Source organism: Equus quagga, chromosome 20 (assembly GCF_021613505.1).
Source record: "Equus quagga isolate Etosha38 chromosome 20, UCLA_HA_Equagga_1.0, whole genome shotgun sequence".
NCBI classification, from domain to species: domain Eukaryota; kingdom Metazoa; phylum Chordata; class Mammalia; order Perissodactyla; family Equidae; genus Equus; species Equus quagga.
The window spans coordinates 3635225-3655238 of record NC_060286.1 but is presented as its reverse complement, the minus strand read 5'-3'; the positions used below and the strand labels follow the sequence as shown (position 1 = coordinate 3655238).

General features: G+C 38.9%; 1 protein-coding gene across 1 annotated transcript in view; it reads right to left on the bottom strand.

The window, feature by feature from the left end:
* Positions 1-19576, bottom strand: part of TMEM260 (transmembrane protein 260) — a 65956-nt gene extending 46380 nt beyond the window's left edge. The window contains exons 1-3 of the mRNA XM_046647296.1: positions 18999-19576; positions 14257-14288; positions 13378-13529 (exon numbers count right to left, since the gene is read on the bottom strand). Coding sequence (XP_046503252.1) covers positions 13378-13529; positions 14257-14288; positions 18999-19152 — 338 coding nt within the window. The 5' untranslated portion in view covers positions 19153-19576. The remainder of the gene's footprint in view (positions 1-13377; positions 13530-14256; positions 14289-18998) is intronic.
* Positions 19577-20014: the final 438 nt, after the last annotated feature.

Genomic DNA, 20014 nt, shown 5'->3' with positions numbered 1-20014 from the left:
ATCCATGAACAAGTTTTTGTGAGGACACATGTTTTCATTTCTGTGGGTATCTACCTAGGAGTGGAACTGCCAGGTCATATGGCAACTCTGTTTAATTGTTTGAGGAGCTGATAGACTGTTTTCCAACATGGCTGCACAATTATACACTCCCACCAGCAGTGGATGAGGGTGCTGATTTCTCCACAACCTAGTGAACACCTGTTATCCGACTTTTTGAGTCTAGCCATCCTAATGGTATGAAGTGGTTTCTCATTGAGGTTTTGATTTGCATTTCCCTAATGGTTCATGATGTCGAGCATCTTTTCAAGTGCTTATTGGCTATTAGTATATCTTCCTTGGAGAAATTCAGATCCTTTGCTCATTTTTTAAATTGGGTTGGCTTTTTATCATTGAGTTGTAGGATTCTTCCCAGCTTCCTTTTAATACATTTCTTCTCTGCTGAACTGCTGGAATCAATTGCTTGCAACCAAGAATCCTGACCGAAACAACTGGATTTCCCTCTTTATTATTTCTATTAAGTTTTCAAGGGAAACCATGTGAGGAAATTCTGAAAACAAATGCTGAAGTTGTCAGAGCTTTGTGCAAAATAGAAGAGAGGGCAGTATGCCCAAGAGCAGAAAGTCAGTGTGCATCTATAAAGAGAGTATGTAGAATATGAAACATTTTGAAGGCCTCATTGTTTTGCTATTTATGTTCTCGATAAAATAAGGTATATAGGCTCAGTCTGTATGAGTTTTCTTTGATTTCAACAGCCTTTTATAAATCAAACTGTGAATGTCCCTTAAAATGCACATATTTTAACACACTGCCTTTAAAAGTTTGCTTTATGCTAAGATTCAGAATTAATCAACGTTCACCAACTATGTAACATATACACTAGTGAATCAAGAAAAGTAGAGATAATCTAAACCATCTGTCGTGGAAATTCCACAAACTGAGGAGGGATACATAACAAGGATTTGTAGGAAGCAAGAGATGCTCAGCTGAGGCTGGAGACTGCAGAGACGGTGGATATGCAGCAGCAGCATCAGTCTGCACGCCTGTGGAAACGTCTGCAGCAGCCTGAGCCAAGCTTGGAGAGGTTGGACTGACCCAGGGTTAGGGGCCTTACTAGGTGAGTAGGATAGAAGGAGAAGAGGAAAAGGGAGTTCAAGTAAGGAGCCACAGGGCCTACATTACATAGGGAAGGAAGTAAAGCCAGCAGGGGGCTGACGGAGGAGATAAAAAGGATGAGCAAAGGGTTCCAGGTCTCATTTAAATGAAGACAAGTGTACAGGCATCAAGGAAATGAGTGAACTGAAGGCTAAAGTCATGCCAGGGAGTGGAAAGTGGGTTGGAGAAAGGGACATCAAATTGTTAAAGGGTGGAATAGACCCATTAAGCAAGAGTGGACTCTACTGTTGAACGAGCCCCTGATAGAAAAGAGTTAATAAAGCTCTTCTCCAAATCACAAGATTTTCATTAAAACTAAGTATCTGTCCTGAAAGACAAGCAGTACATCACATGTTAATAAGTTCAGCGTGAGTGCAACGTAGGAAGACAGGTGTGTGGCCCTGTGCCACATCACATGCAGGCTAACAGGGAGACGTGATGCCCCCCATCACTACACCGCAGGCTGAGTCTCCGACTTGTTGACGAGTCAAAGGATGATGTCACAATGGTAAGGGTGAGGACTTTCTGATGACTTTGGAGGTCTTCAACTCATTCACTGACTCTATAGGTAAGCAGCCTCATCACACTGTTCAAGGCATATTACATTATCTGAACATGCTTCCTTTCATCTTACTGAGGCAGAGATAAACGACAAAAGCAAGCTGACATCATGGATGATTTATTTCATGAAGGCAAGCTGCAGCGTCACGGCCAGGCTCAGTGTTAGCCTCACGCTGTCCACATCTGCAGCCTCCACCCTCTGTTCTCTGCCTAGCACTCTGCCAAATTAGCACCCAGTGACCAGCTACCTGCCAAACACAACAGGCTTCCAGACCTCTCTGCTGCGTTGATCACTCCGCTGAGTTGACATCAGGGACCCCCACATCCCTCCGGCTTTCCTACTGTGGCCCTGGATCTCCCTTCTGTGTTCTCTCCAAATAGCTCCTCCTCTTCTGTTAACTTCTTTAAAGCCAGTGTTTCCCAAGATTTCATTCTCAGGCAATTGTTGTTCTCACTCCACCTACTCTGCCTGGGTGGCTTTTATCCACCACCTTGATGTCAACCACAAACTGAAAAACCAAATCTGTCCCCAGCACTGCCTCTCACTTGTTTCAGACTTACATGTCTCCACCTGACAGTTGTACTCCTCACCACAAAGCCACCCCACCTCTGGATGTCCCACAGAACCTCAATGTCAAAATTTCTCATCCTCTTCCCTAAAATGCTTCCTGCTCCTGGGTTCTCTCTTAGTGACTTTCATTATCTACCTAGTTTGAGTTAAGACACCTAGGAGTCATCGTCAAAGCTCCTTCCCATGGTGAACATACCACATCTTGCCAATTTTACTTCATAAACATTTTAAAAACTCATTCTCTTCTCTGCACCCATTCCACCACTGCTTTGTCTCAGCTATTCTCATCACACAGCTTTGTCTGCTCTCTGACTCCAGTCCGAGGCCCACCGCTGCCACCAGGGTGAGGCATCTAAAACGTCTCACCTTGCACTTTTCTGCCTTCAACCCCTTAAGGACTCCTCTTTGATCATGAGTCATATTACAAGCTCCTCATCACAATAGACAAGTCCTTTTATGATCTGGTCTCAGCCCACTCGTAGCTTCATTTTTTGACATAACCTATCTCAAACATGGTGTTCCAGCAACACTAAATGACTTGCAAGTTCCTGTACTAACAAGCTGTTTCTCCTCCACCTCTGGGTTTCTGTGCACATGAGCTTCCCTATGTCCAGAGCACTGTTTTGCCTTCACTTGGCCAGCTCCCACTTATTGCCTACAACTCAGCATAGGCATCTCCTTTCCAGGAAGATTCCCAGAAGTACTTTCGCTAAGACTAGCGTAGTTGCCACTCCTTCAGACATTCATTAAATCAAAGGTATTGAATGGGTACTGAATAGACAGTTTTTTCTATATTTCTAGAAAAACGTGATCCTGTAGAATAGAAATTTTTAACTTGAACCTAATCAAAACACAATAAGGAAACCAGATTTGAGGAACTTAAAATTCTCTAAATAATGTATTACAAAACCAATAGAATTATTTTTGAACTATTGATACCACTGGATAGCCATGCCAGCATATTAGCGCCTTTTTAAAACTAAAAGGACAGCTCAGTTTACATATACATACTTATGTGTGTATGTGGGTGTCTCTAGAAAAGCTATGTGATTTTTTAAAACTAAATGTTTTCCTACCTGTTTTATTTCAGACATACTTCATCTTTAGTTTTTAATGCTCTCCAAATACAATGGTTTCTAGTTACCTCAACTTAAATCCAACCATTTCCAAATAATGCTTTATAAAATTACTTAAGCTATTATTTAGAAACTAATCTTTTTTTGAAAATGGAAAGAAAAGATGTCTTGGTATTGGAGTAAATTTTGCTTCTTTTAAGAACTATGTCCTTTATCGTTGCTGCCCTTTACTGTTATAAAAGCGGTATCTTAGTAACAAATGAAATTAAGGAAAAAATTAAAGGATTCATTTGATTTTGTTACATTGATTTTTTAAAAATAAAGTCATGTCCATATGGATATAGCTTACAGAAACTAAGGAATAATCATTTCATCATTCTGTACTTTAAGTATTTAAATATTATTTTGGCAAGAATACAGACATAAATATTTACTTAAGCATTTTTTTCATATTACTTGATTTATTCCTTGTCTATAACATAAATATTTCAAAGGAAATAATAAAATATAGAAGGTTCATAGTTACTCATATTGCCTTTCACATACTGATGTGTAAAGAATATCTCTTACATTTTCTCAAATTTTTGTGAAATTTCAAACAAAATACCTCAAGGTTTCCACCTTAAGTCTTACTGAGCTAAATATCAATGAACCTTCCATATGAACAAGCCACTGCAAATGTGAGATAGAAAAAGACAACTTACATAGGTGATGCTGCAAAGACGTTGATGCGTGTGTCTGAAGGTGAATCTAGTCTTAACTGCATTAAGCAAATGAGGTGACTGAGCAAGCACTTATTATCTGGTTATTTATCAGTTTTTTTAAGAAGCTATGAGTCCTATGAATCTACAGAATTCCTAGAGCCTCCAATTAATCCACTGTCTTGAATTTGGCCCATGACGATCCCTCTCAATGAAGGTGCCCCAGAGTAAGTGATCAGACAAATCAGTTGTAATCTAACTCTTTCGGGGAATAATTCTAACCAGAATACACACTCTACAATTTTTTTTTCCTGAAAAGGCTACAACATATTTTTTAAGTTTTCTTGGCAGAATTAGATTATATAGGTAGAGTGAAACATTATTCATAAATCTGACTACCTAAATACTGTTAAATGATTGATAGCCCAAATTTCTGGTAAGTAATCTTTCTTGTAAAAATATATAGAAGGAATATTCAATCTGACATTATTATTTAAACATGAGTTTTAAATGAAATTGTTGCTTTGAGCCCACAAAATGAGCTGTTTGGTATCATCCATAAAGTCTAATGTACAGATGGACTATATAAATATAAGTACCTCCCAAATAAGACAGAACAAGTGTCAGCTACCTGTAGACTAAGTCTGATTTTTTTTTTCAAACAAAAATGACATAATCAAAAGCACCAGTGCATTTTTTTCTTGGCAATCCAGGAGTCCTACTTTCAATTTCCGTTTTTTTTTAAATAAATATACTTAAGAAATTATTTACTTTTTTTAAAGATTGGCACCTGAGCTAACATCTCTTGCCCACCTTTTTTTCTCTTCTTCTTCTCCCCAAAGCCCCACAGTACATAGTTGTCTATTCTAGTTGTAGGTCCTTCTGGTTGTGCTATGTAGGACACCACCTCAGCATGGCTTCATGAGCGGTACTAGGTCCGTGCCTAGGATCCCAACCGGCAAAACCCTGGGCTGCCAAAGTGGAGCAGACAAACTTAACCACTCGGCCACGGGGCCAGCCCCAAGAAATTATTATTTTTTTTAAAAAGCTACTAAGGAATTAATAAATTTATTTATTTACACTTAATGTACTAAAGTGGCATCTTAAAATTAGCTCATTAAAATTAAAAGACATACATTCTTCCATTGAAATTGATAAAATTGATAAAAATTGTTTTTCTTCAGTTTATTACTTCAACAAAACTAATAAACTGAAGAAAAATTCAAAGAGGATGTGAATAACATGAGAACTCTTTTCACCAGAACTCTTTAATAAAATTGCAAAATAGTCTAAACTATTTTCCGCTTTAACTTAAGAACATTTATGATGAGTTAGATATAATACGAGAAAAAAATGTTTTCCATTTGCAATCTAATTCTCATAGAGCCTCAAAGAAGGAGGTCAAAGGAGACCGCTCTTCAAATGAAATATGTATTTTTAGAATCTAACCTAACTACAGAAAGATAACGTCTTACGAGGCTATACAAAGATCACACACTTCAAACACAATTACCATGATAATTTTAATAACATAACCACCATATTGTAAGAGAGAGTCACATGTCAATCCTAACAATCAAAATCAAGATTTTACACTCCTAGAGAGGTATGCTCAATTTTCAAGGTTTCACACTAACAATGATACCGATGATCCAAAATACTAAATAATCTAAAAGTCATTGAAGTATGTTTTATTTTATATAAATAAATATATTTTATATTTTACATTGCAGTAAATAAATCTTCCAAATTGCTTTTTATTTGGGTTCACACTAAAATCATGTAGTTCACATTCCAAGAGAACACAGAAGTTAGGCAATGAGGAAAGATATATGAAGAGTGTGACAGATAGTATGAGAAGGGTGGTCAAATGTCTAAAATCTCACCCAGATAATGCGAATGACACCATTCTCCACTAGGGTAAGGGATATGTGATGCCATTAAGAGTATCCTAACAAATGCGAGGCTCAGAATTCTGTGTTTAAACCTTAACTGCTCTCTTTTTGGCCCACACAATCCATGAGCCCCAGATAAGATTCCTAAAACGGGTACTGATTGTGCAGTGGTTTTCTCACTGATGGAATACTATCCATCTGTTGACACAATGGATAAATCAGGAGGTTACAAGGTACACCACTGACACAAGTTTACTATTGATGATAAGGCGTATTTTTCTTTCCACTACACGGTATTTGATTTTCATGTGTAGTCACATGTTTGTCTAACCCTCAATCAAAAGGCAAATAACAGAAACCTGAAATTCTTTCAGAATACACATTTGACGTGCCTCATAAAATTCATGAATCTATTTGTCTTCTGTGCTACTTGCATGCAAAGAACCCAACATGGAGGGTACACTCCCCTCTGTCTACACCGAAAACTCCTACTTGAAATAAGTAGAATCAAGTAGGAAGGCCACAATGCAGCATCTGAACATTACTGTTAAATAAATTACTATCAACTCATATTGACAACTAAAAAATTGCAATGGATTTCAGGGAAGAAGTACGGTAAAGGAGGATACTATTAACAGCAAATCTACCACCCCCATCCTCCCAAATTCTTATCTTTCTGGGTCTTATTCATGAAAATTATACAAATGTTACCTTCTGGCTCATTCACACAACCAACATGCATGTATTTATCTCTTCAGTGTATTTGGAGAATGGTCAAACTGGGAAGCTAAGCTACTGACAGAAAACCACTCAACACTCTCTTTCTGTGGCAGTGCACTCAACACTCTTTCAGCAAATGCATATTGAGCATCTAATATATGCCAGGTACTCTGTGGGCAAATTATGGTCAGTGGCCATTTAGACAGCAGTGGAATCTAAATTTCTTCTTTTCAAGTTTAGACCTAATGAATGTAAATCAATAATTTAGGACACTGTATATTAAAGTTATATCTCTGAAACCACCATGACACCTAAAAAAGTGTAAAACATTTCCATCTTTAATAAATTTGCAAGTAAGCCCTTTTCCCCACATTTTATAAAAATTTACTTTCACTCCAGATAAAATCCTACCAAGCTTTGTTCTATTGCACGAGATTCAATCAAAAAGAAAAAAACTGTTCTCCCCTGAATTTTCAGCTACATAAATACCAACTATCAGTACACTAAAAGGAAAAGTACAAAATATTATTCCTGATTTAAAACCACTAAATAAAATTGGGGAAAAAATTTAAAAGCCTTAGAAGGGGAAAAAAGCACAACTGAAACGGAGGGAATACGATTACGAATAGCTTCCATAAATAAAATGTAATCACACAATTTCCATTAGAAGTAAGATTTTTGCATTTGCCAATAAACGAGAAAAGCTATTTAAGGTTTAGAACAATTCATTTTATTATATCCTATCAACTTATCCCTGAATATCGAAAAGAAAAACACTGAATTGGGCTTTATAGGAATCACCATCATTTACATTTTACTAAGTTTTCATGGTATGTCAAATAACTTGCACAATGGGAGTCAGTGTCTTCTTAAAGCAGGGCCTAGTTTAAAATAACTCACAAATTACAGATTTTTGTCAATTTTGCTTGAAATGTTTAAAAGAACACAAGACTTCAGGATTAGCTTGTTACTCAATCTTGATAGTGTATTTTGTATTCAGTAGCAAAAGTGAAATTGGTTAAATATATTCCAGCATGTTATTCTCAAAGGCACGGGCCAAGGCATCACTCCAGGTCCTTTTTAACTCAAAACTTAGAAGATGCTGTATAAGTTTTAAAATGTTAAAATACCAAAGGTATATGAAGTAAACCTAAAAGATCCAAATAACGAAAATCAACAGAATGAGGGTATTACACTACTTTCATCAGCATCGCTAACCAACTTAATAAACAATAGAGATTTAATACTAAGTAGTCTTATTATGCAAAGTTATGAAATATATCTTAATATTTCAGTTCATTAAGACTTTCCCATTTTTGTAGCTTTGAAAAGCTACAAATCTCTGAGTTATGATCTATAATTTTATTTTTAAGAAATATATGCATTTATTATTATGGCCATAATGACTGATGACTAGTTTCAGTGGCAAAATCTCGGCAGGAACCAGATTTAGCAATTTAAATGTTTTATAAGTTTTTGTAATTGAGGAAACTTTTCATAATCTGACATTTGTTAAAACCACTTATTAGAAATTATGCAGCACAGTAGCTGTGGAAATATGAGCTAGCTTCACAATTATAAAGTCAGCCTATGTAGCCCTTTCCTATTGTATACAGTGGCATAAACCCCACCGCGGCCTATCAGCTAACTGGCAGGCAGGGGGCTGCTCTATTCAAAGTGAGAGATACAAGCTGCAGGGCAAAAACCTGGCAGCTCCCATCTGACCCCACAATCCCCTACTGGTGACAGCTCCAAGCTCCATGGCAAATTAGGCCTTCTCATATTACAATTGGAGAAGACAGATTCCATTAGCAGTATCTGAAATTGAGTGGAGAGCTGCACTGTTATCAGACTTGACTCATAAGCACTGCTATTAATCAGAGCTATGATAGCATTTATATATTTCAAGCTATCTGCTGCCGCTGTGATATTCTGCTACAAAGGGTTGATGGGACTTAGGAAAGTGAACAATAGAGCTTTCTGGGAAAAGCAGAGTAAATCAAGAAAGTCTATGACTTCCGCACATTCTGAAGGGATTGTGGTTTACATAAATTTTCTCCCAATTGGAGATTGAGCTCTTCCTCATCTTACACATGGGATTTAGTTGTCACTCAATGGTAACAGCTGTGAAAAGGTGAAGCGGCCCACCGCTCAGAATATTGCCTTCGCTTTTAAAGCAATTAACCCATGAACAGGAGGATACCTGGTGATATCAAAGGGATTAGGCCAGGCAGTGCATTATTAACATTCCCTTGAACTAATTCTAACTCTGACTAGCTGTCAGAGAAGACTCCACAGTCTTAAAAAAGAGTTTTTGCCCTGCTTTTTTTCCTTCAAAACGAAGTGCTGCTATTTCAGCCTAATATGTCCCTCTACTTATAAGAAAATGCAAATGAACCGAGCTCTTAATATGCTTAACCAGTCCCAGTCAATGCAATTTTAATACAAGTATGAGAGAAATATATGATCAATTAAGCAGGGATCAAGACAGATATTCTCCTGAATGGAAATTAATGCTCCAGTACTTCCCATTCTTCTCCAACTACAAAAACTGGGTGACTATTTGTTACTTATGCATAGTTACCTCTGAAATTAGGGAGAGCTTCACATTATTCTCTACGGCAATAATCTAAAATACTCTTTGAGCTGGAAAATCCAAATGTCTCTTAAGCAGGAGATTCTACATTCTCTAAGGTATGGCATTTTAATTTTCTATTCTTTATTGAATGGAATCCTAGCTGAAGCTATAAGAATGGCAGACACAGTGCTCAGAATCAAGTGTTCCTTTTCTAAGTGTGATCAAATTAATTTTTAGCAGCAGCATAATGTTTGGAAATATGTAACTTATAAAGAATAAAATACCCCATAAATAGAATGTTGGCACAAAACAATCTGCCAGAAGATATTTAAATATTAGTCAAATTGCTTATAAGTTCTTTGTAGTAAGCAGGCATAGTTTCAATATACCTTTAATTGTTATTAATATTCATATATTCTAGGTAACCTGCTTGGCATTAAGAGATCTGATTTCTTATTGTACAAAGTTAACGGTACTGGAAAGTTTTTTTATGGAAGTTTCCTGAAACAGAGCCTTTTAGAAGAAATATTTGAAAAACTGTTTAATAGTTAGTGACTTTGTCTTACTTTCTTCAAAATAAGCACTGAATTTTGATTATAAAAACTAAAACAATTTTACTTTCCATTCACATAAGTGCTCAACGAATACTGTCGAACGAATTCTTCTACCCTTCTGCAGCTCCCTTTGACCCACACTAGTTGAAAAAGGATGCACTGGCTCTCAAGCCTGTTGAGAATATACCCCTACCCTGTAACCACCAAAATAAATAACACAGGTGCGCCCTCATCTGAGATCATCAGCAATTTAAACCCTCCCTGAGGGAAAGAACTTTCATACAATGCTATCAACATGCCCCAGCCTCTTTCGGGGACACCAGAACACAGGAAACGCAAGCACGCTGAGGTCTCACGATGGAGATTTCAGTCCCTCCTTCTTCAGTCCATGGGACCTAGTCTGACATTTCTTAGAAAATAAGTTTGAAATTCAAGTACTAGGCAACGCTAAATGGTGTTCATATTAGTCATTTATATTATCTGCAACTTTTTTATTTTGTACTAATAGGATTTGTGAATTTCAAATATGATACTTTAAATATCATACTATCAATCTTAAAAATCATTTACTTCAATGGCCTTAAAAAAGAACTTCCTAGTTCCTATAAATCACTAACTGTATTACATAGTCTTGAATGCACACATTAATAAAATGAATACTATTTCATATAAATGAAATGTATTAGATTAAACTCCCTTAATATAACGCATGCTTAAAAATACCCCCGAAGGGGACAATACATAAATATACACAGAAACAACTGCCACAATCTTACTATTTTTAATTCAATACACTAAAGTGATACATACAGCTTTCAATGTGCTGTTTTACTCATATGCTTTCTACATTAGGGCAGAGCAAACATAAATGAGTTCTTGCCAACCATTAGGAAAGACTGACAAAAAAGGCAGTGTTAATGACATCTCACAGCTTTTAAAAGCAAGAGAAAGATGCAAGAAAAGCAAAAATTACATAGCAATTGGAAACAACGAATAAATTGTTCTTTCAGTCTGTCATGTTTACTAAAAAAATAGAGCTTTTTACATCAACACATTTAAACAGAAATTTGCTTTTGAAATACAATCTTTGTTTAAAAGGCACAGAAGGTCTTTATGTCCACCCCAAGAGCTAAATATAGTGAATGCTATGTGAACAATTACCTGAAAAAAACTAAACCTGTTAAAAGAATTAATTTACTGCACACCAGTCAGCACTAATCCTACATGTACAGTAATGTTCTCTTAAGTGATGGGGGAAAGAAAGAATAAAACTGTTTCCTGGATCAAAAGCCTTCAATATTCAACAACAAAATGGAATGATGATTTGGTCTGTAAATGTACAAAGTAATGAAATGTCTCCTAAACAAATTCTGATAAAGGAGTTAACCTGTAAAGGAATACATTTACTGTATGCTGGGACTGGAAAAAAGCCGTCACTGTAACGGCAGTACAAAAACTGTGTCCTGCTGTTGGGTTTATATTCACAGAAGAAAGGTTTTAAAGGTTAAGTTCAGGTCATACAACAAATGAAATTGTAACAAGCCAGCTGACATTGTATAATGTCTTCTTCCACTCAATCAATAGGCTACTGTTAGTCCTATTACCATAGAGATGGCTTGCTCTTTCCTGAAGGGTGTCTATTGTTTGACAAAACAGATTTGCCACTTGAACTAGGTTGTTCCCAAAGGACGTGTACCTTGTCAATTATTTGTATTCAAAATAATGAAGTACTTTCATATTAAAATGTATGTAAGAGACAATATCGTTAGACCTCTTTTCTGAAAGAAAGCAACTTTTCCAAAGTATTATATTACTAAAACCACTCAAATATCCAGTTTAGTCATATTAGGAGTTTTTGATTTAAAACATATGTCAGTAAATATACAAATTTGCCATTAAAACTGTATAGTAAAAGAAAAGGGTCACAGGCTAGTGTGCTAATCTAAAGCCCATTAGAATCAAGCATAACGATAAAAGCTATTTTAAAAACGTGGACAACTCAAAGGAAAATTATCGTACAAAGCCATTTGGATTCTACAAAGATAAAGATTTTTATACATAATTTTTACAGTGGTTTTCATGTGGAATGGCATCAACAATTAAAATATCAAAAAACATGGAAGAGTTTTAGAAAACTAATCACTTTATATAAGAGCTATTTATATCCACATAGCATTTAAATATATGTGTATGCTATAGAAATGATCTTTTAAAATACAGATGCACTATCTAAATAAATACAAGTATTAATTTTCTTTAATGTCTGTCTTAAATGTCTTGTAAAAATTAATAACTCATACATTCAATACAGAACAGGTAAGCTCTAAATTCCAACTTAAATATTTAAAAAAAGATCAGTTTTTCTCTCAACAAAAATAATGACAGATTCTTAATTATAAAAGATTCAGAAGAAACAATTCTAATAAAGATTATTCTAATCATTTAGAAAAAGAAAGTATTCATAACACTAATCAATACAAGCAGAGATGTTATTTTAAAAATTTCATACTTAAAGATTTGGCTATTACTGAAAACCTATAAGACTGAAATAGAAACACATTAAATAATATAAAAATTTGGTAAATGATCAACAATTATGACATTTGAATCTGGCAGCTTTCCACAAATAGATTTAAAGTATGCTTTAGAGTCATAATTATTTTAACTTTTACCTTTCTATAAATAATTAAAAGGGAATTTAGAGAGAATTTAACCAAAGAGCAATATTATGAGTAATGCAAATAAAAACATTAGTGTCCAAAAGTGACATCTGAAATTGTCTATTCAAATTTTACTATATTTACATACAAAAATTATTTGTTTTTATAATGAAACCTGCAATAGTTTCTGAAAGTCTTTCAATTTGGTTTTCCCTTTGCAGGAAGTATAATTTGTATTTTTCATTATAATCCTCTTAGGCACAGGTTAGACAAATGAGTTTACAAATATCCTAAACTAATGACCCATTTTTTAAGAGCAGGGTAGGCTTCTAAACTAAGAAAGCCTTCTATCATGAAGTAAGTGGGGTCTAATTTGCTTATCCTCCCTACAGCTATAATGGAACAAAGTGAAACCTTACTAAAACCACATCCCAAACTGATTTCCTTAGTTAATAGCTTCATTTCAAAAAGTACACAACATGTGCGTATTTAGAACACAGGACGATTTGGTATTAGCTCAGACCTGATGGGTGGCTGCCCATCAGCAATACTGTGAGTAATTAAATGATATTTACCATTTATCAAAAGATGAACTTCATGTTGTTGAATTAAACCAGCCCATCTGCATCTCCATAAAATGACAAACCTTATTAGTTCTGCCTAACCAGAGAACTGTGATAATGAACTGGTGACACCTTCACTCCATTGTATGAAGCAGAACCAACTGTGTCATCATTTGAGGGAGTCAAATGCATATGAAACTATTGTAAATTAAGAAAGTGAAGTCACATGAGTGATTAGGAATTCCAAGCAACAAAAGATTTGTTCTTTTTAATGTACACACTTGGGCTATAAGAAAGCTACATCTCCAACTAGTCAAAATTAATTTTAACTAATCAACTACTTTACCTGAAAGCGGTGAAAAAAAGTAATGATGCAGCTACTGCTCCAAATAAGCCGCACAGAAGATTGACTCGGTAAGCAACTGAACCAAAAGGAAACAGGGTAATTGCCAGTTGAGCCACCAGAGTGAACAAAGGATAGCCAGGAGGATGGGCAACCTATGGAAAAATTAGCAACAGTGAGAAGGTTTTCATCTCGTAAAAGAAGAGTCACACTGGCTTTAATTGAAAAGTAGCCCTTTTCTCAGGCAAGTATAAAGACTAAGAGCCAATGACTAAATGTTTGAATAGTGCTTTTCCATTGTAATCCTCTTGTGCCAATACAAATAAATATTTTCTTTAGTGGATTTGGCAGCGTCTCTCACATGGTGTGTCACCTAGAGAAAGGGTGACACATTCATTGTCAGTTCTTAAGTAGTTTGTTCTCTGGGTTCACAGAACATTAGGGTCATTTAAAAGGCTACTGAAAAAAAGCAGGTTCTGAAATATCGTATTGGTTAGAAAGTTGAAAGACCACACTGCTATCGGATTACCACCATGCTGACAGTCCTAAGGTCTTGCCTAAAGGGATCATGCACCATAATAAAGTTTATTAAATAATAAACTTATTAAAACTGTTAACCCGATTTATTTTATTCTCCATAGCTTATACAAAATTTGGGGTGATAATAAGCCAGCTACTGTATATATAGTAAAGGCTTTGCTTTATAATTTAGTTTAATTGGATTTAAAACTTAAAGTAAATTGTCACGTACTGTACTTATAAGTTACTAAAAACTGGGGTTTGAAAATAAATTAATCTACTTTACTCCATGCTTAATTAAACTTTCTTAATTCCTAAAACTGTTAATGAGAGCATTGATTAAACAATAAAACTAATACTTACTCCAAGCTCATGTGCGGCTGTGATCAGTTCCCCTGTGAAAAAATAATGTAAAACCAATAATTACTATTAGAAAATGACACTCCTCCAAAGTTTTCAAAATCCAAATGCTTGCATTGGGGTTTTGCATTAATTTAACTGGATAAAACTGTAAATCTGTAGAGATTTAACAGCATGAAATAGTCTAAGAATATTTTCCCCCTTAGGTCTTATTGAACAAACTATCTTTGATAGTTTTTAGTAACTGGTCAGTGGAAATATAGGTGAAGTCTAGTTTTTTTTAAAAAAAATGCTTATTTTCCCTCCTGAAAGTTGTATACACTTGCAAATATATAAAAACATTTACAGCGCATTAGTGTAATATGCTCTTTATCCCTCAAAAATTTAGTCCAAAACTGTCTATAAAGATACAACCTTATCATATGTAAAATGTGCAGACATCTGAGTTTTGGACACTCCATAAAATGTTCCATTCTGCCCTAAACTGGTATTTGGATATCTTCTCTACATTAATTATGTTACACACCTTTAAACAATCACCAAATGCTTATTAGCTCCAGGTTATTTTGGTAAGCTTTACCATATATTTTTTTAAAACATTAAGCATTATATTATTTCATAGTTCTTTATAATTCCTCACCATTATTAATTATTTCTAAAATTATGATGCAGTAACTCAATGCTTATTTGTTAATATTTTAAGTATCCAGAGCACAGGGACCATTTCTGACACATCCCTGTACACTATAATACAGTACAATGTAAGAAATCAATTAATACTTATTGATGATTAATGAAAGTTACTATTATCTATTAGGAAATATATTAATGTCCATTTTCTATCCTTCAATGGATATCAATACTCTTAATTTCTACTACCCCAGCCATAGTTTATACCTTTATCCTCTCTGGCCTGGACTACAGTAATAGCTTTGACCAATCTACTTCAACTCATCTTCATAGTGAAATCACTTATTACTGCCACCCCCATCCCCCCAAAAAAGGTTGGATCGTATCCCTAGTCTAAAATTTCTCAGCGGCTGCTCTCTCCTTACTGAATGAAGTTCAGAGTCTTCAGGATGACATGCAAGGCCTCTGTGGCTCCAGGTCCCTTTACAAGGCTTATATCCATGAAAACCTCAGTCAAATCTGTTACCCACTGTTCCTCTGGAACGGTCCTCTTTCGCACCTCTTATCACTCATTTTCTCACATGGCATTCTCTCCTAAATCCTTCAAGGCCTAGTTCAATTGCCACCTTCTCATGACACCTTTCCTTATACATCTCTGCCCGGCCTCCCCCATCAGAATTAATCTTTTCTTCCTCTTCCATAGAACCTGCTTGGACCTCTCTATTTCGCACCCTATTTAGATTGCCTTATATTCTGGTTAGTTGTTTTCATTTCTCTTTCCCACTAAGCTGAAAATATTATCCTATCCATTTCAGGATCCTGTCCAGACAGCACCACCTCTCCCTCCTCTGGCCACATAATCTAATTCAAGCCTTGCCCGTAGAGGCTGACAAAATGACCTATCACATTGTCACCCTTGCTGCTCAGACACCTCTATATTAGGTGAGTGACTGCTTGCATCATGGAAGCCCCATAAGGCACCCAAAGACAGATATTGCTCACTTAAGTCTATTACTTAAGAACATCCTTTAAGTTTTCTGAAGATATTCAAGGGCACCTTAGAAACCAAAGGCACTTTTTGTATCCTACCTACTTTCTAAAGAAATTGTTTGTGACGTAAAAATATTTAAAATAACTGTTCCCTTTGTAACTACTGTCAAGGATATTCTATAGTTTTACCCTAGAATGGGTTAGCCCTTATGTCTTCACTCCCAAACTGTTTTCATCAATTTTTGGTTCTTTTATTTCTATAGATGCGATGAAGCAAAGTTACATTCAAATTTTCAAGGTCACTATTCATTCTCTTCCATTTAAAATGTATTTAGAATTACATTTAACATTAAGAAAAATAGCCTGTCTTCTCTAACTTCTTTTTACCATTAAAAAGTCAACATGCTGTTATTCTTTGCTGGAGTTGCTGGTATAAAGATAAATCTGGAATGCGACAAATTTCCATAACCAACTCTCATCAAATGTTAAACTAAAATCTAAGTAGAAAAGATGCTACCATTCAAAGTCTATAAACGTATCCTTGATAAAAAACTAAACAAACTCTTAAAATTGAATATGATAAAGAGAAAAAAAGTGAATAGTAAAAAAAAAAAAGCCTACTTGGTCCTTGCTCTCAACTCTTTACACTAAGGTTTCCTCAAATTTAAGTCTTATTATGACCTGCATCAGAAATATCTGCTTTTTAAAACTGAAGATCCCTTGAGCATACCCCAAACCTACCTACATAAGACCTCTGGCCCTGGGGCCAAGCCGCCCAGGCAATTCTGAAGTACAGTCAAGTTTGAGAACCACAGCTTTTTTGTCTGGGACACAAATGGGTGGCAAGCTCAGAGTTGTTAGTAGATGCTTAAGCTTTATAAAAACCAGCTCCCTCTATATTTTATATTAATTATACAATTATATTGTCATGTAGCATCTTTTAAAGACAGTATTCTTAAAATATACAAACACATATACAAGCTAATTTATTTTTCCCAAGAATAACAAATAGAAGTAGATTCCCACCCTCTCCTCCAAGGGACCATGAGCACTCCGGCCCATAAATCAACCACGTGTACCAAGTGGTGCAAAAAAGAGTTTTGGTAAGGCCACACAATATGATGGATTTATAGAGTATAATTTTATATTTATCAGGAAAAAGAATACATGCTTTATATCAGTTTTAAGATGTGCTGTTTATTGATAAAAATATATATCATAAACACAAGGGGAAGAGTACATTCAATATATGAACAAAATTATAAAGATATTATACAAATTTTACTGGAAATACTTGGAAAACTTTATTTATCATCCCCAAAAATGAACATCAAAATACTAGAAGCAACCACTACTTAGCATCAAACTAAACAAATCAGAACACCTAAAAACTGTGTAACTCAAAGTGAAGAGATAACTTTATTTTTCATAGAAAACTAAAAGACGGTATTAATAAAGACAATAATCACAGATTTTTAAATAGACTTTAACTATGACTATATATATGTGATGACAAATTTAACAAAGAATTTAGAGCAGAGGTTAAGAGAGCATGTTCTCAAGTCAATCTACTTGGCTTCTTTCCTTGACTGCCCCGACTTTTTAGCTGTGTCCTTCTGGACACAGCTTAGGCTTAGTTTTGTCATTTATAAAAGGAAGCTATTGACAGTACCTACAGCACAGAGTAGGGGCTGGGAGGGTTAAAGGACAATCCACATGAAGCGCTTGGACCAGTGCCTGGCACACAGTAGGTGCTCAATAAGTGTTGTTAGGATTATTCATCCCACCCCAATACCTCAGGCTCACACCACCATGGTAACTGTCAATGTTTTCTTCTTTTTGTAAAGGTACACAACTACACAGCCCCTGAGGAAGGCTCTCTAATGTCAAAACTCCGGCAACTAGAAAGTTATTTCTATTAACATAAACCTTGGGAATATGGTGACTCCATTCCCCACTGTACTAATGAAACATTGCTCCCCTTTGTTCAATAGGACCTGAAAGAAAGAATAATGGGAACGGCGTGTAGAGGAACATCAAGAGTCCTCAACGTGGGAGGCAGCCTTGAAGACGCCCCCGTGCGCCCGACTCCTGGTATCCTCACTGTGACCTTGTCCCCTGGGCGCGGGCTGGACGGACAGACTGCCCAGAACAGAACAGCGCAGCGGTCTCCGCTTCCAGGGGTAGGTTACAAGCGACAGAGGCTCGGACACAGGCGCCCTCTCCCTCTCTTGACAGAGGTCAGTTTACCCAGGGACCCACTTGGCAGAGAACCGGATTGAGCTTGGAAGCGAATCCTCCTCCAGGGGAGCCCGAGGGGACCGCCGCGCAGCCCACAAGCCGACAGCAACCCGGACCCAGCAAGAGCGCCCGGCCCCGGAAAACGCGGCACGCCAACGGCTGCCGTTTTCAGTCCCTCGACTTGCGGGTCTCTTCAGCGGCAAGATAAGGCTGCCTTCAGTTTCTTCAATCTATAGAGCCTCCTCCCGCAGTGACAGCACCGTTCTGACCGTGCTGGCCATTCCCAGGCATTACTGGAGGGCCACTTAACTTGGCAGCGGAACAAACCCTGGATCTCCCTCCTCATCCTACACGCCCAACCATCATTCCTGCGACCCCGGGGCGCGTGCGGCCCGCGCGGCTGCAGAGGCGGCGTGCTCGCAGCCACCCGGCCGCCGCCCCGCCCAGCGCCCCGCCCGACACGGTCCGCGGGCCGCCTCCCGCGCCCCAGCCAGCTGTCAAGCACGCCGCCACCGCCTCAGGGCCGTTCCGCCCCCGCCGCCTGCGTCCGCGTCCCTCCCGCTTCTCCGCCCCCCTCCCTCCCCGCGCCTGTGGGCGGCGCCTGCGCACTAGCCCCTGCGCCAACCCGCGCTCCCGCCGCCGGGGCCCGGGCTGAAGCCGCGGGGACTCGGGCAGCCCCGCCTGTGCACACGCGGGGCCGGTAGATGAGCCGCGAAGGGCACAGGCCGGGAGTCCCAGCGGGCGAGGCACCAGCCCGCCCCGAAAGCCCGAGGACTAAAGGACCAGTCACAGGATGGCCACCGGTCCCGTTCCCTGGCCGCCCGGCCCGGCCCGGAGAGCGGTGCGCGCACGCGAGGGGCAGGGGCGGCCTGAGCGTACTTTACCCGAGTCTCCCCCCGGCACCGAGGGCGGCAGCGTGGCGGTGAACACGGCCGCCACCGCCCCGAACACGGCCAGGCCGCCGCCGAGGCCCCCGGAGCGCCGCGGCCACGCTCGGGCTGCCCGCCCCCGGGCCGGGCCGTCGCCGCGGAGCCCCATGGCCGGCGGGCACGGAGGACCGACGACCGGCAGCCCGAGGCCCCGGCGAGGCGAGCGCGGCCGCGCGGCGGCTTCCGGGGCGGGCCTCCGCCGGGCGGGGGGACGGCGGCGTCGCCAGAGCCAGGCCCGGGGCTCCGGCAGCGCCCCTCGCGCCTCGGCTGACAGCTGCTGCGCGCCCCAAGCAGCGGCTCGCGCGGGACGGCCTCTCGGGCCGCAACCTGGGCCCGGGGCCGCCGGCTCCGCGGCCGCCCCCCCGCGCGCCGACTTGGTCGCGTCTGACGGAGACGGAAGCAGGATGGAGGTCCCGGGGTGGGGACGGGCCGCCTCTGCCGCCTGCGGCGCGGGGTGGAACTGCACGGAAGGCCGGCCCGCCCGCCGGAGCCCACCCTGCCCGACCCGCCGGCGTGGGCGCGCGCTGGGCAGAGGGAGCCGGGAAACGCGGCCAGCGCGCGCTTGCTACGGCTGGTCGTGAGCCCAGGTGCTAACTACTAAATCGCCGAGTCATTTTCAGAAAGATTAAAATAAGCTAGTTGGTCTGTTTTTTTTCTTACACCATGAGAAAAACTCTGCACAGGAGTTGAGAAACTTGTTTCTATATTAAATAACTCATGTCGTGGGAAAGTGGTCTCCTACTTTAATGAAGAGAGGTATTTATTTTGGTGGAGCTTTGACCGCAAAGTGGGAAATGAAACGGAGTCACAATACTTGAGCTGCAATGCAAAAAAGAGTGGGGACGACCGGACAACCACATAGCACAGCTCTTAGTAGGATTTTTAAGCTTACATTTTACATCATTATAGCAATTATTCTGGAGTGGAGAGGAGGACGGCAACCTCCGTGGAATGCATAGCAGAATACACTG